The sequence below is a fragment of the Trematomus bernacchii genome, unplaced genomic scaffold (assembly GCF_902827165.1).
Source record: "Trematomus bernacchii unplaced genomic scaffold, fTreBer1.1, whole genome shotgun sequence".
In the NCBI taxonomy this organism is placed as follows: domain Eukaryota; kingdom Metazoa; phylum Chordata; class Actinopteri; order Perciformes; family Nototheniidae; genus Trematomus; species Trematomus bernacchii.
The window spans coordinates 6,379,029-6,405,660 of NW_022987821.1; the positions used below are offsets into that span (position 1 = coordinate 6,379,029).

At 42.0% G+C, this 26,632-nt stretch overlaps 1 protein-coding gene across 2 annotated transcripts; it reads left to right on the forward strand.

The window, feature by feature from the left end:
* The first annotated feature begins 123 nt into the window (after nt 1-123).
* LOC117498883 (semaphorin-5B-like) lies at nt 124-25,663 on the forward strand. Of its 2 annotated transcripts, XM_034151042.1 has the most exons (23): nt 131-209; nt 5,528-5,565; nt 11,517-11,705; nt 12,340-12,439; nt 12,792-12,837; nt 12,931-12,993; nt 13,085-13,183; nt 13,379-13,592; nt 13,836-14,121; nt 14,199-14,334; nt 15,249-15,456; nt 15,529-15,736; nt 16,151-16,268; nt 16,501-16,685; nt 16,928-17,071; nt 17,309-17,456; nt 17,821-18,046; nt 20,736-20,957; nt 21,145-21,315; nt 21,403-21,552; nt 21,770-21,805; nt 22,685-22,896; nt 24,277-25,663. In XM_034151042.1, exons 3-23 carry the CDS (start codon nt 11,561-11,563, stop codon nt 24,436-24,438), a joined length of 3,279 nt encoding a protein of 1,092 aa, XP_034006933.1. In that variant the 5' UTR covers nt 131-209; nt 5,528-5,565; nt 11,517-11,560; the 3' UTR covers nt 24,439-25,663. The 2 variants fall into 2 exon arrangements, with proteins under 2 accessions (XP_034006934.1, XP_034006933.1); XM_034151043.1 differs by lacking the exon at nt 5,528-5,565 and having other exon boundaries at nt 124-209.
* The last annotated feature ends 969 nt before the right edge of the window (nt 25,664-26,632 follow it).

Consider the following 26,632-nt stretch of genomic DNA (forward strand, 5'->3'; position numbering starts at 1 on the left):
TCTAACAGATATCTGCTGCTGCAGAGTTTATTACACACTGTGTCCCCTCTCTGGCTCCTGACAGCACCCCTGCTGGTCTGAAGGAAGCTTGTTATTTACACTCAGATCCTCTGCAGAGTCAGACCTCTGGATACCGTGAACCTGCACCATCTCCGTCTGAAACCCGACAACTTAACCAGCTGCAGGACACAATGCACCAAAAGTGAAAGGTAAGCTCGAGATTTACTTAGTTATAATTCACTTTATATCATTGGAAAGCTTGCAAAAGATAGAAGCCCACTTTCAATCTTTTTTGTTGCATTTTGCCTCGATGTTGATTGAATTTACACCGTTCAAAAATTAAGTTGTAATTGGTGCTCAGGTTGAAAACACTTTTGAGCTTAAAACATTTAACAAATCTAAAATCAGGATGCACACTTTACTTCGATGCACATCCACCAAGCAGGACTTAAAGAAGTTACGTTTATTTCTCAAAAAAACATCGTTACGCTTGCTCTGTCTGTGCAGAAATACAAACTTGCAAAATGCTAATATCTTTAAGTGAACTTGCATCGCTAACGATCCGTAATCAACCAAACAGTGCTTTAAATATCAACTTCTTGACGCTGCATTACAGTACAGCTGTGCAGAAAAGTAGTTTTGCATCATAATTAATGAACAAAACAACGCATTATTGTACATGCTGATAGACGATCAATTAACTGCCACGCCACATTTAAATAGAGATTGGCACACCTCTTTTAGTTTTGGTTTGCAAAAGTGCAATAACTATTATTAACATTTTTGTACTTTAAAAATGACAACATCAAGATGTATAATTTGCATGATAATATAAAACGAGCTGTTCATGATAGAGCAAATTAATAGAGTTGTTTCAGTATTTTCTTTCAGATTTCAGATAGATTTTTGTGTCCATTCTCATTCCTTGTCAATCATGTGTGTATTGAGACCCTTTTTTGATATGCCTGCTTATACAGGCACAATAATAACAGGCAGAGCAGTGGAGCAATAACACCTTTACTTTCATGTTTATTCAAGTATTTAAAGCTTTTCTTGAAATTCTCATGGTGTGTGTGCTACTTACTTTGTCAGGTTATATAATCTTTCTATAGTCTTTCCTCCCCTACATTGTTTTTGAAAGTAGATAATGAAACACACAACTCTCAACTTTAATCCGTTATGTTTCTCTTTGTTGTCAGTTTCTCATACTGGAGTAAAATCAATGTAAGTTAAAAAGAGGAAACATATATTTAGAGATTTAAAACTGTTCAACAACGAGCATTCATGTAGAAAATATCAGATATATTTACGGATAGTTTATAATTAAAGACATTACTGTACACTAGACTTATTTATTGTTGTATTTTCCACCACTTTTTAAACTTCAGCTCACGACCTGACTGGAAACAGAGCCCTCACTACATACAAGGTCTTACTGCTGCTAATAAATAACCCCCTTAATGGAAGTGGCATTAAATCATTAAACTGGACGCCTGAGAGTGTTACTCACAGACCTCCACAGTTACAGAAGAGGTCAGGCTGAAGTGGGAAAGGAGAGGAAGATGGATGAGGAGAAAAATAGTTTATTGCTGAGGATCTGATGGACAGACTCTGAGACTGTGTGTGTGTTTGTGTGTGTGTTTGTTTGTTTGTGATTTACCTTAATTTATTCAGGGAAGTTGTGTTTTTCCCGGAAAAAACGCCCCGCAGAAAACCACAGTCTTCCTGCAAAGGTGTATGAGGTTTCCCCATCTAGCACTATGGTTATAATACCATGAAAGTACTGGGAGAAGTAGAGCGCTAATTAATGTTTAATTTAAATGACTGTCAATCATCATGTGAGTGACAGTTTTGTAACGCTAACCCTAACCTTGACAAGAAATAGCTCAAACCAAGATCTCTCATTTCTACCTTTCTATTTCTATACAAGTAAATCAACATAATATGAAGTGTAAATAAGAGTCAGGCTATTCATGTTCTGCCTCTACGCTAAGCTATAGGCTAATTCAAAATATATATTTGGCATATTTCTTCTCAGATTACCATTTTCCCCAGAATGTCAAATAGTCCAGTTAACCAAGATAGATGCATGTTATTTCTTAAGTGTCCTCACTGTGTGTGCGTGCGTGCGTGCGTGCGTGTGTGGCTGGCTCCTGTAAGCACAGTTTTATTGCTCCAGCAGAAAAAGGTAAACCTCAGTGACTGCTGGGTTTTAAGAAATCAACACAGCCAGGGTTTGTTTACACCGGAGCGAGGTGAATGTTTAAAGCATTAAAAGTCAATATTTCTTTGTGACAACCCGAGCTGTTTCACAGTGGAGCGCTATGTGCAGGACAAGGCAGCCATTGAGAGCTGTGACGTGGAGGGGGGGTCAGGTGCTGGTTTTGGGGGTTAAGAGATGTTGGGGAACCACTGAAGGCCTCCTTTGCAGATTGGCATGGATTACTCATTACTGGAAATCACTTATATATATGTTTTTGCTAAAGAGGGTTTTAGCCTCTTTCGGCCATATTTTTCGGATCTATCCCCAAGTGTCTGTCAGGGACTGAACACATCATGAAATTAAGCTGATAATTATTCAGTCCATATGTTAATTTATCAAGGATGCTACACTTAATTAAAAAAAAGAAACTCATGGTCCTCTCTTTGTCACAGTGACTTTGAAAGCCTGTAATTAAAAGGCATTAAAATGGAACAAAAGCAGCCATTTGTAGATCCATTCATGTTTAAATTATACTATTCCCAGACTGAAATGATCACTACGAAAGTGAGGCAATCAAATATGTACAATGCAGCTATGCTTAAAGGCGTATAACAGCCACTGGATTTGAACATAAAGTGCTTAGAGATGGATGCATGATAAATAATTTTCACTTTTCAAAGGACGCTGGCACTTAGAGGCAATTAGAGGTGGCTGAGTGTGCTCTTTGATGCATTTTCAGTATCATACAAGGTGATATACTGTAGAAGTCATTGTCAGATAGATAGATAGATAGATAGATAGATAGATAGATAGATAGATAGATAGATAGATAGATAGATAGATAGATAGATAGATAGATAGATAGATAGATAGATAGATGATAGATATGCTCGCTTATCTCTCTGATGGCTGATACTGCTCGCTGGCTGGCTCGCTGATCTGCTACGCTGCTCGCTCGCTGCTCGCTCGCTCGCTCGCTTCATCGCTGCTCGCTCGCTCGCTCTCGCTCCTCGCTCGCTATCTCGCTCGCTCGCTCGCTCGCTCGCCGGCTCGCTGGCTCGCTCGCTGGCGGCTCGCTCGCTGGCTCGCTCGCCTGGCTCTGCTGGCTGGCTGGCTGGCTGGCTGGCTGGCTGGCTGCTGGCATGGCTGGCTGGCTGCTGGCTGCTCGACTCTCTCTCCTTTCCCGTTCCTTGTATCCTGTGAGGTAGTGAAAGTAGGCTGCAATATGTACGTTCATTCATTAAGTTGACAGCTTGGAGGATGTGTTTTAGCCCCCCTAGAGTCCACTGTTCTCTGTGACGATCCTGCTTTGGTTTTTCGCTCAGCCCCCTGTTGTGTCTCACTGTAATCATTCAGCCTGGGCAGTGACAGCAGGGCTGCACAAACAGAGCTGGAGGAGGTCATCCTGAAGTTTGCACAGGATCGAGCCATTCATCCTCCTCGGGGGGGGGGGGGGGGGTTGGTGCTGGCTGAGGCTGAGAGAGATGAATGTCCTGCTCTGTAAAGGTTGGGGATGAGGCGGGCAAGTGTTATTTGTCTCTTATGCTCCGCCAGGCACACAGAAGCTAAACGATCCTGTCGTTTTTCAGAGGATATGATTTATTGGCGGCATTCATTTCTGAACGGGGAGGTCACCTCTTCGCCCTCTCAGATTGGCACTTCTGTAGCCATGGCTGACTGGTGTCGCTGTCTACAGTTAAAAAACCTGTCATACTTCCTGCCTTAGTGAATGTCCACGCTGAGACAATACATATGAACATGACAGGTATTCTGGTGGTTTGAAAGTAAGCAAACAAAAGGACATTTATTCCAAGTGAAAGCAATATGTGCTGCATGAGTAACCTCAGCCAAAAGCATTAGACATAAGTAAACACAATTAACAACAGACACATGAAGAGTACACACAAATCAATTAGAAGTTGGATTAAAATCAACCAACCAGTAAGAGTTAATAATACATGTTAAATAAACCAACAGTTGACCTTTAAGCAATATTAAAACATGAGTTTAAACGGATAATGTGAACATATCTCCGTCCTTGGCCAGGCTTACCTTATTGTTTTATAAAAGCTCTCTTTTCCAAAGTCGATGGTAAAAAGATTTATTCAGATTTATCCCTCCGGAGGGCATTTTTGAAAAACGTTTACATTTTTCTCTGGCAGTTCAGTTTTGACCTTGGGTACAAGTGTATCTGTGATAAAACCCCAACATTTTTCGACTACTTTGACACAGAATCTGAAGTGATGCTTTGTTATTTAGGAAATCTAAAATAGCTCTCTACTTTGTTATAAATATAAATGTTAGGCTAAACCTGATCCTTCCTTTTCCTGGCGTTTATTTTAGCTTCTTACTGTGAATGCTGCGTTCAGGGATGGCACAATGTCAGCATGCCACCTACTGTGTTTGCATCCTGAAGTAAATATCACACCAAAAATAATGTATCTGTGAAGTTATAAAGTAGTATTTAAATGAACTTTAAGAACCTAAGTACGTTAAACTCATCAAATAGCCGACGTTTTTTACATTTTCCAGTAAACACTTTTCTGCTGCCCTCCAGTCATCTGTGATGGCCAGCAGGACTGGGTTTTCTGCAAACAAAATGTTTGTCTGAGCTAATTGCGTTTGTTATTGACTCTGCCTCCTCGTTCATTTGCACGTTGATGAGACTGCAGCTGCGCTCGACCAACACCAAGACTCACTTTGTATCCAAACGATTCAGGAGTGACCTCAGATCCCCTCGTATGCACTTAACTAGAGGCCAATAGTTTGCTCAAAAAGCTGTTGAATTGGAACCAAAAAGGGCTTTTATCCAAGATATCCTGATCTGACTACTGTACAAAACGCATCATAAATTAATGAGGATAATTCTGCAAGTGGGTATTTTGAAACAATGAAATACAGTCACATTTAAAACTTTAATGTAAGGATACAAGCTGTCTATGTGTCCAGTGCAAATTGACTCCAACACTTGAAATAAGGTGTGTTGAAGGAGATCTTTTGACATTTTAAATACATTTCAGTATTTTTTGGGCAGTTTTGGTCAATTACAAACTTAATCTGACCTAATTTCTCTACCAAAATCTTATCTAACAAGTACAATAACACAGAAGCACACCCTCGCACAGGGCAGACATCCCTCTCTATTCAGAGTTAAGTTTGCTCTGCACAAACAGGAATGCTTTGCTCTCCCCCCCTGCATCACACACACACCCCTTTACTCCCCCCTGCATCTCCCTACACACACACTCTGGTCAGCGTGCCACTGTGTGTCGATGTGTAACAACTTCTCTTGTTTCTCATGCCTCTCCCTCTCACCATGTGAAGGATCTGCTGCTTTGGATCAGTTTGGTGATGGTGAACAAGTGAGTTTATTTCCTTGCATATCTGTGTGTGTTAATGCACGTATAAAAGCCATGTGGAGGTTGCAATTACTTATTCTTTTGTGCTGTCCTTTCTGTCTTTGTGTCTAAGTCGCCCACTTTTTTGTGTGGCTGCTTTTTTCTATTTTTGCAGGATAATTTCTCCTTTAATGATCTGTATAACGTGACCCTCAACCTCTCCCTGCCCTCTTTTGAAACCCATCCTCTTCTCTGTCTCTGGAGACTACATGTAGCGTGAATAGACATGTGTTAACATTGGGGGGGGGGGGGGGGGGGGTGGGAGGGGTGCTCAGGTAATGTGTATGGGATATTTCCTTTGTTCCATCCGAGTGCTGAAACTGTCATGGGGATGGTTTGGGGAGAGGAAAGCCGAGGGGAGACGGAGAATCAATAGCCTCAGTCTGGATCCTAAAATGATGTCTGAATGACTTTAACCTCACTATTATATAGATGAGAAATGGTCCTTTTGTTGAGCAAGAGCCACATGTTGCACGTTGGGATACTAATGAATATTTCTGACTAGTACCTGGCAATTTATATTCAAACATTTGTAATTATTCTCTTTGTTTCCCCCAAAATAAGGGCTGGCTCTCCTCACAGTTAATAAGGCTGACTTACAAATGTGTAATTATTTTTGTGTTATTTCTATGGAGGGTGGGGTGTGATGAGCCATTGCTGAAAATATTAATCATGTCTGGCATCCAAATATTTTTCACACATATGCTTAGGACTTCATTTCATGGGAGGCTTCTCCATGACAACAGCACCAATTAGCTGTGATGGATTAATCATTGAAATACTGAGCAGAAAATACACTTGAAGACACTTTTAATAAATGTGAGGAGAGATTTGGATCACAGCTGAGGGAGTTAAAAACCATTAAAAAACACACATTTAAATATGAATAGCTTATTAATAAAAAAATGTTGCTATGCATCAAACAACATTTGTGAAGCTTATTATGTTTACTGTTTTTAAAGCCTCGCAGATGTTACATTTATCAGCCTTGGGAACATTTTTGAACTTATATAATTCTTTTCTTGGCCTTTCTCGCCATATGGAGTTTGCATAGTTGTCATGGAGATGTCTCAGTTGTCATCACATGACCTAAACATGGAGCATCAGTCGTGTGATGACAGTATATGGTTTGTAGGCTCTGTGCAAGCATCAGTTTAAGATCAGAGCGCTGTGCAGTCAGTTGTTGTCTGCAGTTTTAAGTCGGATTTCTTAGTGTCCAAGGTTAAATGTATTCTTTTGTTCGTCCAAAACCCAAAGATATTCACGTTAATCTGATATAAAACAGAGAAAAAACAGTAACATTTCATATTTAGAGGCTAAACCTTATTTATTAACTATGAGTATTGTTCATTCAAGTTTTAGGAGAAACATTATCTGACTTTACATCAGTGTTGTGATGAATGCAGCTTGAATTGTGTGTCCACTTGGGGGCAGAGCTCAAACTAAACAAGCTAAGCTAATTGCAAGTTGTTGTATTTAATATAGCCCAAGTTTTCAGGGAGTGCAGAAGCCATGCATTTGCTTCTTCGCCCCAGTTGTGTCTCCGTGCAGAAAGCAGAATAAATGCAGCTGATGATAAGAGCGCAGAGGGAGATGAGATGAGAGCAGGAGATAGGAGGAGAGGGATTTCTGCAGCTGCATGCCTCTTTAGGATTCCTGCTCTCTACCTCCTCTAGCCGGGGCCAAACCGGCATCATTAGGTTTGGCAAATTACCCGAGCGGCCATTGTGGCGCAGCCATGGCACGTTAGTGTGTCTTTTTAACTGTGTCTAAACTCAGTCTATTCACTTGTAAAAGAGAGCAGCCATTGGCAGATAGTTGGCAGGTTGCACAGAGAGGCCATTCACCCCGGTAGGAAGGAGCTGAGAACACTGCCTCGGAAATGGTCCTCTCTGAATATTTTGATGGAAAGACTTTGGATGCCCTCTCAGTGTCCGTTTGCCCTGAATGAAATGACTGCATTAATATTAATACTTTAAAGGTGAAAGCAGGAGCTGCTGTTGCTACAGAGTTTTTAGTAGACGTTGTTGTTGTGTGAGTTATTTAAGGAGGAAGTGGAGAAAGGAATCCAAGGTTCTTCAGAGTAGGAGACAGGACGGGACGGGGGACGGGGGGTTCACTGTTTCTTTAATGATTTCTGGATGAAGTCCAAGTACACGAGAGTTTAGACAAGAGGCTGATATATAAAGGTCAAACGCTGGACCCCGTCCTTTTATTTTGGGTGCCATGGAGGAACACATTACAATGCGTCTGAATGAGGGAATAATTACGTGTAATTAATTTCCCTGTCATATATCACCTCGGTGAATGACGCTCACTTAACACGTACACCAGAGGCTCAGCATGCGCAGTTTGTAGCCGGTGTAATCCCGCTGGACGTGTTATTAAGCGTTTGTGCACCTATTGTCTTCAGATCACGACTTGTTATTCCCTATAAAAGCTGTTTTGTATGAAACGACTGAAGAGATTTGACTCATCGTGACAGAAGGAGAAGCAGCACCTTCACAGTGTCAGTGTGGCTGCCCTGTAGTAAGCTCAGTGGTCACATGGTCACAAAAGAGCTTCATCCATGCTTTACTCTCCATCGAATCAGCTCATTCATAAATAAGCAGTGTGGGTTAAAGGTATCGGAGTGACACACTCACCATGGGAGGGCCATCCCTTTGGCTCCTGAAAGACTGCAACGTTCTTCAGTTTGTCAGAAGACAAAGCCAAGAGTGCTTGAATAGAAAGTTCTTGAAATAGAAAAAGGGAGCCCCACAAAAAAAAGACTCAAATTCCATGTTGCTTTTATTCTGTAAGCATGCTTTAAAATCTTAAGATTGCATGCAGTCACACAAAAAAACCACTTGGAGATTTGCTAACCCAGCTCTAAAGTGTAAAACCTGTTATCTTCTATAATAAAAAAGGTGAATTTGAAGAAGAACGCTTGTGAGAAACGATGAAAACATTCTAATAAACTCTATATTTCTGCAGAGAGGGCCATTTGATGGATATGCATAGCAGGAACAGTTCTCCTATACAGGGCTCGCATTTATTTTAACTGACGCCCCTGCAACAAATCACATGCAAGTGATAAATGTCAAAGTGAAGAAAGAGTGACGGTGAACTATCTATGTATGGGCATAGGTTTTAAAGTTAGCAGTGAGTCTGCAGAAGTGATGGAAAACAGACACTTCTGCAGAGTAGGGACATGAAGGCACTTTATAATCATCACTTTGGTCAACACAACTCACTTTGACTGAGAGTTGGTTCTATATTTTCCAGAAGACAATTCAAAGAAGGCCTTGTTACCATTGCTCCAGGTGGCTCCAGTATAGTGTAGTGTGGTATGTATCTGTTTATAACAAATGCAATCCTAATAGTAGAATGAAATGGCACCCTATTATGCTAATTTCTAGGTTTCATAATTGTTTATGTACTGTATATATAATAATAACTTGTGGATGTTAGCCTTTGCAGACCGTTTACATGCACAAAAACCTATATAACACACTACAGGAAAGGGAAAACCCCCAAAAGATGTTTAATTGTTGGCATTTAACCTAAGAGTAATCTAAAAGTGTAACAAACTTTCAGCACCTTATTTATTTCTGTGTATCTGTGAGTGACTTTAAGTGCCCCCCGTGAGTAATGACACACACTAGTGAGGGAGATTAATCACAAGGCAAACACAACTGCTAAACTAAACATGTCATAATTTCTGCTTTATTGACTCAGTGAAACTTTCTGCACGGTGGCTGTAAGAGGGTTAACATCCTGCTCTGTGTGCAGGTCACATGTTCGCTCCGTGTTCCTGTGCTTTTCCTCCCACAGTCCAAAACACACACAGGTCACATGAATCGGCCACTCTGTATGTCTAATCTCCTCGCAGGTTGTTAAAGCTTAATGGTGTTTTTCCAACACGGGCAGCGACATGAATGAATGAATGTTCTGACATGGTTCCAGGAACACAGGCTTAGATGTTTTTCCGCCTACTTTTCCTACAGGTTTTGCTCCAAAATCAGGAAAATCTCGGCTTTATTTTTATTCTTAAATGCTCAAAAGTTAGGGGTACATCTATTTGCAGTGTTTATGTCCACATATTTATATATTACTACAGTAAACAGTATTTATTCTACCCTACAGTATTACATTTGACATGCTTTTTTGGTCTTGTTTTATTTTATATGGACACAATGTTCATATTCCTGCAACTTACTCAAACCATTTTGCCTACTGCACGATCATATTACACTATTTTATGTCTTTCACTTTTACGTTAAGTGTATCGTACGCTGCATTGTTGGAGGATTCTGGCACTTTTTGAGATTTTCATTGCAAAAAAAACTACGCTATAAAGACAAATAAGGCCTTTAAGTCTTTGGAAATCATTGAAATCCAAAGTGAGAATCTGCATCTGAACATTTCCTCCTGCCCCCTGAGTGAGAATCTGAGTGACATGTGGTGCTGCCCCCCGTTCATTGTACTTAATAAAAAGTCCCAGAGCACCAGGCCTCTCGCTGGCCAGCCTTTGCACCGTGAGACGAGCGCGGACACATAACAAAGGCGAGGCCAGTGGTGGAGGCTCGCTGCTGTCGCCTCATTAAGCAGCAATGTCAGACCCAGCAGGTTGAAAAACCTCTGCCTGCACAAACACTCTGACAGGCAGACATTCAGCGCCTCCATTCTGCAGGGAAACCAGTCTGAGGGGGAAAGGAGAGCGGGAGAAGCTAGACAAATCTGCTCAACTCAAGTTCAGGATAACTTGTTTTTATGCAATAAATGGTGCAATACGTTTAAAATAGAGTATGTGGTGGGTATGTTATGCTTTAAACAAGTTAATCTGATAATAAGAGACTTTTTAATTTGAAAAGCAAATGTCGTCTGCTTTTATAACATTCTTTAAAGTGTTATGGTCTGCTTCATAGTCAAAAGTGTTCTCTAATACCATAACTCTGAGGCTTTAAAATGTGAAATATGGTTTCTTTAGTTTGTCCACAACCTTATCAAGCATTGCAATGTTTTCCCTCCCAGAAAAAACTGACCTGGAATGTTATCAGTAAAGTAGGCATCCTCCTTTTGTCCTGTATGTCAGTGTGTTCGCACAGTGGTGAAAAGAGCTCCATTTGCCAGCTGTCTTTTACCTGTTGGAGTTATTTGGCATCATTGAGCGATCTTTCTAAGATTGCTTTCTCAGCTTTCTACTACAGGTTGTTTGACTAAATGCTGTAAAAATAAATGAACCCAGGGTGTAAAAAGGGACTTTTCTATGACCCCTGAGCCTACTGTCATCATCATCATCAAATGTAATGTACATAAATGGGTTTTGATGTCGACACAAAGACTCTTCATGTGGCTCACGGTTCAGCCCCGATTCTGAAAAGCTCTCCTCAGTCACACAGATCTCTGGTGATGGCACCCTCTGTCTGAGAGGCTGCATTAGAGAGATTGTCGGCTCGGGCCTTTTGAGGCGAATTAGCCATGACCGAGTCCTGCTGACACTGAGAGCAGACGGACAGAAACTCCTCTGGGTCGGGGGGGCAGACAAAACTCATTTAGATGGATGGACAAGCGAGGAAGTGTGTGAAGAAGTGCAAAATATTGTATATGGATATTCGTATCTACTGCTGGTGTTTACGTTGTTTGTATGGGTCACTAGACTTATTTATAGAGGCATCGGTTGATATAACCTTTTGAGTATTTTGAAGAACTCCATGATCTTATACACACTGCTTTTTATACCATAACTTTCCTCTAGAGCACAGTAGACTGAAATGATCTCACATTGTATTGCACCTAGAATGCATTTTAAATCAGGATTGTGAAGTAAATCAAATCGTGAGATAATGAGACCCCACTACTAATTCGTTTTTCTTCATCCTCTGTGTTTGATTCTCGCTGGAATTTAACTGATATCTCCTGTGCTCCATCAGGTGTTTCCTGAGGACCTGAAAGAAGACTGGATGTGGTTGTAGCTATGGGTGAGTCAGGGTGGGGGGTGCGGTCCCTCTCCCCCTGTGGCCTGCTGCTGGTCGTCTGTGCGTCCGTCTGTCTGTCCCAGCAGCCCAACATGAAGCCAGCAGAGTGCAGCAGGAAGGAGCATCCTGTCGTCTCTCACCAAGGTCAGCTCATCAGGATACATCTGCTTTAACTAGACTTACACTAAACTCTTTCCTCCCTTTACTTCTATCCACAGTTATAGCAACACAAGGCAAACGTCTTGGCCTTCACATCAGATATCCAACTAAAAGACAATCATTGGTTATCTATATTTTTGTATCTTTAACTAGCTTTGTTTTATAGCAGCAGTCGGAAAAAATATTTGCTCCTTTTAGAATACCTATCTTGTGAATCAAATTAAACATCAAATACAAATCTCTTTTGACTACAAATAGCTCATTAAGAGGAGTAAGTGCTACTGAACAAATATCAATATCCACCTCTATTCACCCATGAATAGTTAATCACATCTTTTCAATGTCTCAGCCTGATTCATATTTGCCACAAGACTTCCTAACGCTCTAATACTTTCCTCAGCCTATTTAAAAAACCAAATCTTCTCTGTATTCTCGGTGTGTAAAGACTTACTGAGATGAGAGGCTGCAGGATCAGGTGATACACAGGAGAGAAATGTGACACATCAGTAAAAACACTGAGGGCTTACATGAGGCTGTGAGCCAGGTACCATTTGGTGGAGAAAAGTTCCCACGCACTTCAGGAAATGTCTCCTCATCCTGATGCGTTTTCTCCGTGCAGCGCTGAGGCCGTGGATGTTCGAGTTCTCCCATCCAGGAGTGAAGGATTACTCCCAGCTGGCTGTGGACCTGAGCAGGAACCAGCTGATTGTGGGAGCCAGGTGACACATCACATTATATTAGTGCAATCAAACATAAGGAAAGAAACTCAGAATTGCTTTATTCATGCAAGTATATTCGCTTTAAATAAGCCAAATCCAGTGCTACAAAAATACATGTGTTTATGTGTAGACTTTCTGTTCTTCTGATGTAAATTAAGAGCCAGTTCCACTATCTTTTGCAGAAAAACTACTCCTAAGGCAGTCAAAACTTTAACAGCATCACGTCATCATATGTTGCTATTAAACAATGTTGTAAAATATATTTTCATGATGACATTTGACCATATGCATTGCTTATAATTTCCTTTGCAGTGTTTGTGCTTCACCTCTAATATGAAATCTCTTTTTACAGAAACTTCCTCTTCACACTGAGTTTGAGCAACGTCTCGCTCATACAGGTAACATCAACTTGTCCTACAGTATGTGTTAGTAATATTGATTGTCTTGCTCCCTAAAGATGTGCAAAATATTCATTTATTTGTGTCCCTCAGGCGACAGAATGGGCACCGGATGAAGACACAAAGCGCTCATGTCAGAGCAAAGGGAAATCAGAGGTGTGTGTTGTGTGTCTTATAATACAGAAGTCTTTATTCAGAATTTGTCCATTTGTATTTATGACTAATCATGGTGTGTGTTTTTCTGCAGGAGGAGTGTCAGAACTACGTCCGGGTTTTGTTGATCAGCGGGATGACGCTCTTCACTTGCGGCACTAATGCTTTCACCCCCGTCTGCATGACCAGGCAGGTTGGTACAAAAGATTAAAAGCATGGAATAAGAATACTATTTACAGCTCAATCACCACAGGATCAGAACATGTAAAGCCTTTTGCAAGTTGTTTTCTCTACTGTAGGGACATTATTGCAAACCAATTGCTGCATTGAGGTAGGAAAACACATTGTGCAGTCATTGCGTTTACCCCTGTGTTTACTCCTCTGTCAGGTGGGTAACGTCAGTGTGGTTTTGGACACGGTGAACGGTGTTGCCCGGTGTCCGTACGACCCGCGGCACAACTCCACCGCCATGGTGACGGAGCGAGGCGAGCTGTACGCCGCCACGGTGATCGACTTCTCGGGACGCGACCCCGTCATCTACAGGAGCCTCGGGAACATGCCGCCTCTACGCAGCGCTCAGTACAACTCCAAATGGCTCAACGGTAAAAAAATTGCCATATATGAGCGAGATGTTCAATAAAACAGTTGCTAGTTATGCATACTTTTAACTTAAGTACATTTCAAAGCCCATACTTCTGTACTTTTACGTGAGTAAAGAATTCAGTACTTCAACTTTGACCAGAGTATGTTTAAACACGAGTATCTGTACCTCTACTAGAGTGAAGGATGTGTACTTTTTAACTGCTGGACTACATCCCTTTTTCCTCCTCTCTTGTGTGTTTCAGAGCCTCACTTCGTGTCGGTTTATGAGATCGGTCGGTTCACCTATTTCTTCTTGAGAGAAACAGCGGTGGAGAACGACTGTGGGAAGGTCGTGTTTTCTCGCGTGGCTCGGGTCTGTAAGAACGACATGGGGGGTCGTTTCCTGTTAGAGGACACGTGGACCACCTTCATGAAAGCCCGACTCAACTGCTCTCGCTCTGGAGAAATCCCGTTTTACTACAACGAGCTGCAGAGCACCTTCTACCTCCCAGAGCAGGACCTGATCTACGGCATCTTCACCACCAATGTGTGAGTAATCTGGGATTATAAAACATAATATAGGTTAGGTTTTTTCATACACTGAATCCCCCTCTTCTCCCCTTTAGGAACAGCATATCAGCTTCTGCCGTCTGCGCCTTCAACCTGAGCGCCGTCACTCAGGCCTTCAACGGGCCGTTTCGTTACCAGGAGAACCCCCGCACCGCCTGGCTCTCAACCCCAAACCCCATACCCAACTTTCAGGTAACTCACATATTTAAACAACCTGGATCCACATATGCATTTTTCTCTGACAATGTGGCGTTGATAGCTGTACAAATGTGAGCCTTCCCTCCAAGAAATGGTGGCATTTTATCTTGATGTGTGAAAATAGAGAGTATATTTTGGTGAGAATAGCACACAGAAAACAGCTCAGCTCCATCCTAGGACTTTTACTTATAACAGAGTATCCCTACATTTAGGTATTTCTACTTTTACTTAAGTACAACATTGGAATACTTCTTCCACCTCTGACCTTCACAAAGGTATTTTGCAGCTCGTGCTCCTAGGTTGGAAACAGACTAATCAGTTATATAAGCAGGAGGGTTTTGTTCAGGCGAAACCTGCAGACTCGTTAGGGAATAATTTGCTTAGGTATTCAACCTTCGACACAGTTCATCGTTTTCTCTTCTCACTGTCTCCTTTCCCATGGCATAGGTCTACGGCCTTGGGTATTGCTGCTATCTCTCTTAAGGAGGAGCAGCTTGGGCGCATTGTTGTTGCCAGTCTATGACAGAGCACAAGCCGCCATGAGGTCGTTTACTGTTCAGGGACGTAGGTTCCCTGGCGCACATTCTTTCCTATGGACGAGAGCTCTAGTTAGATTCAGGATCCATATTTGTTTAGTCTCGCTGATGAAGAATGTTGATTATTACACTCCGAACTAGTTAAAACCTCGAGCTGTTGAAGAGTTCTTCAGAATTGGTTTGGCAACCGCTGTCAACTCGTGACACACCACCTGTCTTGTCAGTTCTCCAGCTGAAACTCCAAATAAACCGTCAGTGTTTGCCATCAAAGCTCCAGCTCTCCTCGTGTCTCTCTGAGACCTGTTTCCAATTGCTTCAGAAGTTTCCCCCCCAATAATGATGTTTTGAAAACACGTCTCACTAATCCCTCAGTGTGGGACGCTGGAGGAGGGCGGCCCGGGGGGGAACCTGACGGAGCGCAGCCTGCAGGACGCCCAGCGGCTCTACCTCATGAACGACGTGGTGCAGCCGCTCACCGTCAACCCTCTGCTCACTCAGGACAACCTGCGCCTCTCCAAGCTGGTGGTGGACATCGTGCAGGGCCGAGAAACCCTCTACCACGTCATGTACATCGGAACAGGTGAGCAAAAAAACCAATAAAGTCATTTAGTAAAGATAATTTTCATCCTATAACTTGTCTATCTTTACTCAGAATACGGCACCATCCTGAAGACTCTCTCCACATCCAATAAAAGTCTCCAAGGCTGCTACCTGGAGGAACTCAGGCTCCTCCCCCCGGGGAAGATCGGACCAATCAAGAGCCTGCAAATCCTCCACAGTGACAGATCTCTGATTGTTGGGCTGGACGACAGACTGGTGAAGATCCCGTTAGAGCGCTGCTCCAGCTATCCAAGTGAAGTGTAAGAGCCAAAAAAACTCAAACTGCAGCTTCAAACTCGAAAATACTTGATAAAAAGGTTGATTATCATAGCGTCCTTAAAGAGACAATAATGTGTGGGTGGCCAAGTCTCAAAAAGGTGAGAGAGATGATTATGTTAAGAGCCCAAACTACTTTTAAAATGTCAGTCCATATTTTGACAAATCTAACAGCAGACGTTACATAACCAGGCTTTTTATGAGTCTGTGGGTGCTACTTCAATATGTTGAAAACCTTTTAAAATACTGTGTGACGCCTCGCTATCAGTCTATCTGACAGCCCTATGGAGGTCTTCCAATACATATACAGAACATTATTTAAAAACAAGACGGTAGTGCAGAGAAACTTGATATTTCTGCAGCTGCAACACTTTAACTGACTTCATATCTTATATCAGACACTGCTTGGAAGCTCGGGACCCGTACTGCGGCTGGGATCTCAAACAGACACGCTGCACCACCATCGAGGGGAGCTCCAACATGAACCAGTGGACCCAAAACATCACCCAGTGCCCAGTAAGACACACACACACACACACACACACACACACACACACACACACACACACACACACACACACACACACACACACTCACACTCACACTCACACACACACACGGACGGACGGAGGGACAGATTTTTATTTTGTTATTTGTCTTTACTTGTAAATGCACTTGTCTTGTAACTTACCTTAACTAAAAGAATTTAAAAGTTAATTAAAGGGTCCCCTCTATCTCCTCTCTGGAGGTGAGGAACCTGACCCAGGATGGAGGTTTTGGTACGTGGGCGCCGTGGCAGCCTTGTAACCACGATGATGGCGAGGGATCCGTCAGCAGCTGTGTGTGTCGGTCTCGCTCGTGTGACGGACCTTTGGCCCGGTGTGGCGGCGTCGAGTGTAAAGGACCGACCATCCAGGTGGCAAACTGCTCCAGGTACAGTCTCTCTTTATGAACATTAATCAAACAAGGAATTATCTTCATCAGATACCCTCAGCTTTCTCAATACAGCCTTGGTCTTTTATTGTAAAAGTAGACAGACAGACAGACAGATATTGAGTCAGATATTGAGTCCAGATATTGAGTTAGATATTGAGTCCAGATATTGAGTTAGATATTGAGTTAGATATTGAGTCCAGATATTGCCAAAAGGCATTGATTGACCTTCTGCTCCTCAGGAATGGCGGCTGGACCCCCTGGTCCTCGTGGGGTCAGTGCAGCAGCAGCTGTGGGATCGGGTTTGAAGTGAGGCAGCGCTCCTGCAACAACCCCTCGCCTCGACACGAGGGGCGAGTGTGTGTGGGCCAGGGGCGAGAGGAGAGGTGAGAAACTATACATCTGCATCAGTGTGTTCCCAAGGAGGTAGCGATGTAGTCATTGACAGGTAGAAGAATTTCATTGCCATTTCTACACTGTAGCTTTGTGCATATGACAATATAACCTTTGAATCTTGAATCTGGCACATTTAAATTAAGTGCTTCTGTTAATTTATGCGCATTGTCCCTTCCCCAAATATCCCGACTGTGGATAGTAATGACGTCAGTGTTTGTGTTTTTAAGGCTGTGCAATGAGAAGAAGCCGTGTCCCCTGCCGGTGTCGTGGACGGCGTGGGGCCCCTGGGCTCACTGCAGCGCTGAGTGTGGAGGGGGGGTCCACTCCAGAACCAGAACCTGTGAGAACGGCAACAGCTGTCCTGGATGTTCAATGGTACTGGATATATGAAAAAATGCCAGTACATACAATATAATACAATGTACAAGGATAACAAAGCACATCAGTGAAGGTTTCAAGGCTTTTATTGTCATTTGTACACAGCTGCAGTGTAGTTATGACAATGAAAATCTGAGGTCACAGGCTCCTCCAACAGTGCAACACAATAAAACAGATAAAATAGTGCAAGTAAATACAAATTAAATTGAATATAATAGAAACTGTGCAGAATAGTCTATATACAGTAATTGGAATATTGATACATATGATATATATGAGTAGCAAACAGATTAATGTTATGTATGTTCTTTCAGAAGGGATACTGTATGATATGTTTCACATTAATATGGTTATTGTGCAGGAGTATAAGGCCTGTAACCTGGAGGCGTGTCCTGAGGTGCGGCGTAACACCCCCTGGACCCCCTGGATGCCGGTGAACGTGAGTCAGGACGGGGCGCGGCAGGAGCAGAGGTTCAGGTACACCTGCCGCGCGCTGCTGCCCGACCCCCAGCAGCTGCAGCTGGGCAAGAAGAAGCTGGAGACCCGGTTCTGCCCCAACGACGGGTCCGGAGCCTGCCAGACCGACTGTGAGTACAGGGCAGAGGTGGGAGGTAGTGGAGTACAAATACTTTGTTACTGTACTTAAGTACATTTTTCTGGTATCAGTACTTTACTCCACTACTTATTTTTCTGAAGACTTTTTACTTTTACTTCTTACATGACATTATTGTTCTATTAATATAAAGGGAGGTCAGGTACTCTTTAAAACAGCTGCTAGTTATGGGTACTTTTTACTGAAGTACATTTGAAAGCCCTCTTTACTTTTACTTGAGTAAAGAAGTTTAGTCAGTACTTCTACTTTCACCAGAGTATTGTTAAACCCGAGTATCTGTACTTCTACTTGAGTAAAGGATGTGTACTTCTACTTGAGTAAAGGATGTGTACTTCTACTTGAGTAAAGGATGTGTGCACTTTTGTCATCTCTGGTACTGGGAACAGGAAACTGCAGCTTTACAACTCCACCACTTTTCTCTGCTGTTGTTAGAAAATCTCAAATGTAGCCATGTTTTTTCCTCCTTTGTCAGTTCCCAGCAGGGGTTCTTGGTTATTACCATGGAAACACAGCTGGTGTGGTCATTACCTGCTGCAGGTATAAAGCCCGAGGCCACTTTAACCTGGGGATCATCAAATCTAATCAAATTCTTTTTATATAAGCCAATTTCACAAATTGCACATGTGTCACAGATGGCTTTACAGTGTGTATGAAACCCTCTGTCCTGAGACCCTGCTGTGCACAGAAAAACAAATAAGAAAACCTACAATTACCCGGGAAAAAATGACAGACGTGCGATAAATGTTGTGTGTACGCATTATTTAAGATAATTAAACTAGACCAAAATAAGAATGTATATAACCTCACTCCTCTGTACCTCTCCGACCTCCTGCACATCAACACACCCATCCGCACTCTCAGGTCTTCTGCTTGCCTCCACCTCACTGCACCCCCCTTCCGTTTAACCACCATGGGGTCCAGAGCCTTCAGCCGCTCTGCACCCCGCCTCTGGAACTCCCTCCCACCTGACATCCGCAAGCAACACTAACTCTCTCCCCATTTTCAAATCACGTCTCAAAACACATCTCTTCCCACTTGCATATCCACCCTGATCCATCACACATCCTCTGTTTTATTTATTTGATTGATTTATATACTGCATGTTTCTTATGCTGGTGTTATGTATTGTGTATCTTGTTTTTTATGTGTTTGTACGGCGACCTTGAGAGCCTTGAAAGGCGCCTATATAAAATTATTATTATTATATAAAATAAGAATTCAAAAAATATTCCAGGAGACGCCAAAATTCACAAAAACTCTGGGGTTTCAACGATGCTGAGTTAGTAATACTGTGGGTGTTTCTCAATCGCGAGTAAAGCTGCTTCAGAGCCACTATTTCAAGCATACTACGTCATCGAGTGCCGCCGAAGTACTGTTCCAATCTCCAGCATACTTGGAAATCTACCGATCCCGGCGTACTCCGTTTGGAGAAATATCGAGGCTGCATATGAGTAGACTCCGCGGTCTTAAAATCCCCACAATGCTTTGCGCACGGACCAATTTCCCCAAATCTGTGGCGGAAGATGTAAGGCGGGGCCTCTCATATGACGCACACCTGCACTCTTGCTAGCCTGTTCCACTTTTTGACTCGCTTCTGAAGCAAGATGCTCGGCAGACATGTGCTACCAAGCAAGCGTACTCGCGATTGAGAAACACCCTGTGACTTACTTTGGGATTATACCATCCTATAAGCACATGTTAGCCTGTTGTAACTCTAGAGACCAGTCTGTATATGGACTTGAATCTGCATGGGCATTTAAAAGTGCTGCTGGTGGACGAGATCCCAAAAAAACACAGCTAGTCTCTCTTTTATACAATCCTTCTTGTTCAACAACAAAGTCATCCCAGGTGAGGCTTTAACTCCAAAATAGGTAAAGCTGACAAGGTGAAAATGTAACTTCATTGTTTCATCTTAGGTTTTTGTCTCATCCTGAAATATCTCAGCTGTCCCCATGGAACGCCTCAGGAAGTGCTCCTCAGTTATATGTAAATCATTTCTCTTTGTGGATGGTGAAAACTGGTTCATTTTTCAACATGGCCCAGATTAGACCTCACTAATTAATGTTTCATAACAGGATGTCTGCATGGCGAGGTTTGTAAAACTCATTGAATGTAGAACTTTAGATTTTCTCACGACTCCAGAGGATTTACACAATCATTCATTTTTACCATCAAAACCATTTTTACCCTTTAACACAAGAGCGTCGGCAATGTCAAACCTGTACTTTATGAAGTTGTTAATGAATAAATCCAAAAATAAACAATAATTTAAAATGTGATATCGGCCATTTTGTCAAAACATAATCAACATCAAAGTGGTAAATATGATGTTTCTTTGTGACACTCCTTCAATCTCTTGATGATTGATACACTTATTTTAGGCATTTAGGATTTAGGCTTTTAAGAGAGTAACACATATTTAAAAAAACAAATATACATGTGTAGATATTTGTCATTTCAAACAACCCCTGTGTATTTTTTATTTTATTTTACTAATTTTGTTCGGGATTTAATTTGTCATTTTCAGGTCTCTAAAAATATATAATTTGCAAAACTGTACTTTTAATATAATGTGACCCCAAATAAATAAAGAATAACAAACAAAAAAATGCATTTTTGATTCTCATAAAGCAAATACAATGTTCTTTTCTGTGTGTTTCCAGCTCTGGTTGAAGACTTGGTGAAGACTAGCGGGCGAACTCCATCTCAGCCCCAAGGTGTGCGCTGGGGATTGTGGGAAACGTGGTCCAGCTGTTCTCAGCCGTGTTCCAGAGGCTTTAGGACCCGGAAACGAAGCTGCTCCACATCAGAGGGCCGGACCAACCCCAGCGCCTGCGTGGGATCACCTGTGGAGTATCAGGACTGTAACGCTGAGCCCTGCCCAGGTAACAGGAATTCAATCAGGAGAGACAGTTTTTTTATGTAACGAACGATATATATTTATTGCCGGGAATACACAGATGCATGTAATGGTGTTTGGCGATTAGACCCCGTTGTGCTGGAATATCAAAGTCAACATTGTATGTGTGTGTGCACATTACATAAATAAAGTGTATAATGTGTGTGTTGCAGTGAGTGGGTCCTGGTCCTGCTGGTCGTCCTGGTCCCAGTGCTCGGCCAGCTGTGGGGGGGGGCACTACCAGCGGACTCGGACCTGCAGCAACCCCCCCCCTGCCAGCGGAGGAGACATCTGCATCGGCCTGCACACTGAAGAGGCGCTCTGCAACACACACACCTGTGAAGGTAAATCAGCGTAGATAGATAAATACATGGATCCTGAGATTGAAGCTCAAGCCGGTGACGAGGGAGATTTTTCTCTTTGCTCTTCAGATTGGGGTGAGTGGACGGTTTGGGGGGACTGTGATGACGAGGGTCTGCAGCATCGCACCCGTCATTGTGGGGAGGACCAGGGGCTCGAGGGCGGTCTCTGCCAGGGGAACATCACCCAGGCCCGGCCCTGCCAGCCTCACGAAGTCCCCGGTGAGAACTGATATGCTGCTGATATGAGCTGTACAATCCCTCAAAACTGTAATCACACGCTGTAAATGCTTGTTCCCTCTGTGTAGAAACTAAAAAAAGATGAATTAATGGAGAGCACATTGAGAAAAAATGAACTGTTAATCATTTCTGTTGTTTGATCTTTTGGAGCTGCGGTGATTAAACTTCACTGCATCGATTTCTGTCTGTCTCTCTCCAGTTATTCTACCTGGGCAGGAGGAGCAGAGCTGTGGAAGTGAGTACAAACAAGCAGACACACACACACACACACACACACACATACACGCACACGCACACGCACACACACACCTTCATTCTGCCCGGGTTTCAATCTCCTGTCACATCCGCAGTTAATCAATACCACTTCAGTTAAATTGCTGCCACTGAACACCAAGTTTTTGTTGCAAAGTTACAGAGTTATTGGCTTTCTTCGTCACCTTCGTCCCACACCGTCTGTAGCACATCGATTTTGTTTGTGGCTTTTTCCCAATGTGACAGATTACTGGGAAAAGTTGTTGGTTGGTTTTTAAGCAAAGTTAGACAAGTGACATCAAGTCCTGTAATGATGCAGGAAGTCCAAGGATAGAAATATGATCATGTACTCACCTCACTGTTGTTATTCTTGGTGTGGTAAGGTATGATTCTTTGAGGAGGTTTCATAATAGTAATAGAGCTGCAATGATAATCAATTAATTAAGTAAGAGTAATCTTTCATATAAACATTTGCAGAAAAAGCTTTTATCCAAATATGGAAATTACCAGCTTATCTCTGTTACATATCATTAAAGAGTAAATGTATACATTTCCACTTCTGCTGTACACAAGTAATATAAAATCTGATAGGAACTGCCTTAGTCTCTTCCTCCCTTCCTGACGCTCTGTTTCCAGCCTGTTGGGATTCTTGGTGTGGTTATCATTTAGTAAATCCACTGAAGATTTTTCTTTGATAACTGTCTGATTTTCGTTGCAGGCTTGATCCGCCTTATAACAAAATGTTTGTCTAGAGTCACCAGCAGGCCAAATGTTTCCCTAAAAACTACTGGTTTTACCAAAGAGATCTGCAGTGTATTGTCCCCTATGAACTACTCTCTCCATCCCCTCCCTCTGTTCCCAGCCTTCACTTTGTTCCAGTTAGTCGCCGTGGGCTCAGCCAGTTTCTTTGCGGCGGCGTTGCTCTCGGCTCTGGCCTACAGCTACTGCTACCAACTGAACCGAGCGTCCGCAGAGTCCGCCGTCATCCACCCCAGCACCCCCAACCACCTGACCTACAACAAGCAGGGCAACGCCACGCCAAAGAACGAGAAGTACATCCCCATGGAGTTCAAGGTGGGGTGATTAGTTATATCTCTAGCCGGAGGTGGGAAGTAGTGGAGTACAAATACTTCGTTACTGTACTTAAGTACATGTTTCTGGTATCAGTACTTTACTCCACTACTTATTTTTCTGACGACTTTTCACTTTGACTTCTTACAACACAAACACCTGTACTTTCTACTTCTTACATGTTGAACACAAAAACCTGTACTTTCTACTTCTTACATGTTGAACACAAATACCTGTACTTTCTACTTCTTACATGTTGAACACAAATACCTGTACTTTCTACTTCTTACATGTTGAACCCAAATACCTGTACTTTCTACTTCTTACATGTTGAACTCAAATACCTGTACTTTCTACTTCTTACATGTTGAACACAAATACCTGTACTTTCTACTTCTTACATGTTGAACTCAAATACCTGTACTTTCTACTTCTTACATGTTGAACCCAAATACCTGTACTTTCTACTTCTTACATGTTGAACCCAAATACCTGTACTTTCTACTTCTTACATTTCCCAAACAGGCTGGTTCCTTTAGTTTGAATGTGTGTTTGGTGGCGTGATCATTATTATTTAGAGTCATTGCGTGCCTATTGATTTGAACACGATCCGTGTATCCATCATTTCCTGGTCTTCTCTAAAGAAGAGGGACCAATGAAAACGTTGTCATGTTGCCGTTGTTCAGCATGGAAACATTCATTAGCTAACAATGACATTATTGTTCTATTAATATAAAGGGAGGTCAGGTACTCTTTAAAACAGCTGCTAGTTATGGGTACTTTCTACTGAAGTACATTTCAAAGCCCTCTTTACTTTTACTTGAGTAAAGAAGTTTAGTCAGTACTTCTACTTTCACCAGAGTATTTTTAAACACGAGTATCTGTACTTCTACTTGAGTAAAGGATGTGTGTACTTTTGCCATCTCTGTCTCTAGCCAGCTGTTATAGTCTGTTTGACAGCTCATAGAGTGATATTGTGAACCTGGAAATGTTTAGTAACCCAAGGTTTAATGTTAGAAATGTATAGTACGGGTCCCCAGCATATAGAGTGCCAGTTTTTAATGTTTTATAATAGTTTCTTTTATTTAGCATATTGACTGGTTAATGTGCCATTTACTTGGTGTTTTACAACGTCTGCCTGTATTGTTTTGTGTTCATTTGTTGTAACTTTGATCATGCTGCCGTCTTGATTTTAATCTCAATGACCTGGTTACATAAAGGATATATATATATAGAAACTGCCGGATGCATTATGTTTTGCACAATTGGCACAAGTTGCATTAATTAGCATAAGCAGACATACTTCTTCCAGCTCTGTTGCCAGATGATTCACAGATTTGAAAAGGTGTGTAACATCTCTCTCCTTGTGTCTCCACCCTACAGACGTTAAACAAGAACAATCTCCACGTGAACGACGAGACGTGCAACCACTTCCCCTCCCCGCTGCCCGCCAGCAACATGTTCGCCACCACCTACTACCCCCCCAGCCTGGGCAAGTACGACTTCCACCCAGACTCGCCCTGCAGGACCTACCTGCACAGCTGAGAGGAGGCTCTGAACACAAAGCACCCCTCTTTCACTCTCACAAGACCCCACCATGAAGTGTTTCCTCACTCATAGAAATACGAGTTGCTACTGTACAGCATGCAAAGAAAATAAGGTTTGGAGCATACACCATTTAAACCAATTACACTTTTTGTCCCTTTCTTCCTAAACTCTAGCTACCAATGTGGAGGAAATCCTTGAAAGCCATTCAAAGGTTTGGTCACATGAGACACAATCCTCATAAGTTGCTGCTCGTAGTTTAATATTCTTCAAAAAGGGTGTTAAATCACAGTATAAAGAATAGTACATTCTGCAGGACTCGACCTAAATGCATAGCAAATGTGACCGCACCTTGAGTGTCCTTTTAAGTTTTCCGCATTCTTCAAATACACTCACAAAGTCTCCGGTTGCCATGAAAGCTGGCGGGCTTTTTGTTCTTGCCTATTCTTCAAAATAATTGTGGATAATGAAACCAACACTCACAGAACTTTCCCTTACTTCACCACCTTGTTTGTGCTCAGTGTGAAGGATCCAGACTTCCTGAACGATGTTTTTATCTGGATGTTCACCGGACTGAGAGGAGACCCATCTGCTAGTTTGGGGATTTTCCCTTTCCCTCATGTTCAGCAGGTGGGTTCAGAGGACTCAGTAATAATGTAGAATATTTACCCTGGACACATAAGACTGATATCTGTGATGAAAACCAGAGAACTGAAATGATTTGTTGTGAGAAACATCACCATTCTTCATCCAACGCAGTGTGAAGAAGCAAAGAAATTACTTTTTTTTTGCTTTAATGTTCATATTTAGCAGAAACAGCAACGGAAAAGACACTGAAGAAGACATTTCTGACACTGCTCACTAACGTATGTGCTGTACATTGTAAAAAATGATGTGTTGACTTTTCTGTTAATTATTTTCCGTATGTTCACAGATGTCACTGTATCATATTTGATCGATTTTGGGGCATTTTCTGTCGGTCACATTCATATTTCCGGGACATGGCAAACAGAATTGTCTTAGATAGAATAGAAACACTTTATCAAGTACATTTGTTTACATCAAATGTCTATTCTCCATATATGTTAAATATATTTTGCACACTTGACGACATAAATACTTTCAGGAAACTTCTTGGAAATTATTCTGACTCTTAAAGGTGGGGTAGGTAATTTTGGAGAAACCAGCTCGAGTGCGCTAGAATTTGAAAATACACAGCCGGAAAAAATCTGCCACTTCCTTACAGAGCCCCTCCTCCAACACACACGAACGCTCACATGACCAATGAGGGCACGAGATAAGTTTGTGCACAGATGGAAGGCTGACAGGCAGGTAGGCCATCCAGTTATTTTAGCCGGGCCGGCTGAAATGATTGGTCGTGCTTTTTACAGCACCACGGCTTCCACAGATGACATTTTTTAATGGATTTTTTGTCAAAGCACTTCAGATATTCATTGCTATCGGGATGTTAAGAGCATTCCATGGAATATAACAAAACTTGTATCTCGAGCCGGTTTCTCAAACTTACCTACCCCACCTTTAATGTAAAATCGTTTTACAAGTAATATGCTACTAAAGCAGGACCATATTTCTAAGATTTAAGTCACTCCATCCTGCAACATGTTTATATATCCCATTGTGTTTCTAAATTGTAAATACCAAGTGATGCATTCAGGTGTTGTGTAGCGTCAACAAACCACACTCTTACACAAAATACAGTACATGTGTGTATAAAGTGTACAAATATGTGTGTATGTATTTGGCCTACTCAGCTGAAATATTGGCTGCATCCTCTCCCTGTGCTGTGACAGAAAAGGTTGTGTTTTGTACTTAAAAAACTTTTTTAAAGATCCTTATGGACTTCTCCGTTCTGCTGTTATAAAATGATTGATGTGAATTTGACATAACACTGCCTTTTGGACACTGTGAACTTTTGCTACTCTATATTTTTGTATAATGTGCACTGTAAAAAAAAAAGGAGGAAAAAAATATGAATAAATCAATTTTGGTGCCAATATTCTTGGTTTTGCATGCTGAACGCTCAACCACAATATTTAAAAAAGTCTCAAGATTAAAATAAACTTTTTTCAAGATTTAAAAACGAGCATATGTCTGTTTTCCCCAAAGATTTGAACACCTGCAAAGTAGATGTTACTATCTTAATGTTAAGATTGTTGGATCTTATTTTCAAAAT

Bases quoted from the DNA above. Each gene is read 5' to 3' on its own strand.
- LOC117498883 (XM_034151043.1), top strand. From the start codon at position 11,561: ATGGGTGAGTCAGGGTGGGGGGTGCGGTCCCTCTCCCCCTGTGGCCTG. The intron at 12,440-12,791 runs GTGACACATCAC...CTCTTTTTACAG, and splicing joins CAGCTGATTGTGGGAGCCAG to AAACTTCCTCTTCACACTGA. The intron at 22,897-24,276 runs GTGGGGTGATTA...TCCACCCTACAG, and splicing joins ACATCCCCATGGAGTTCAAG to ACGTTAAACAAGAACAATCT.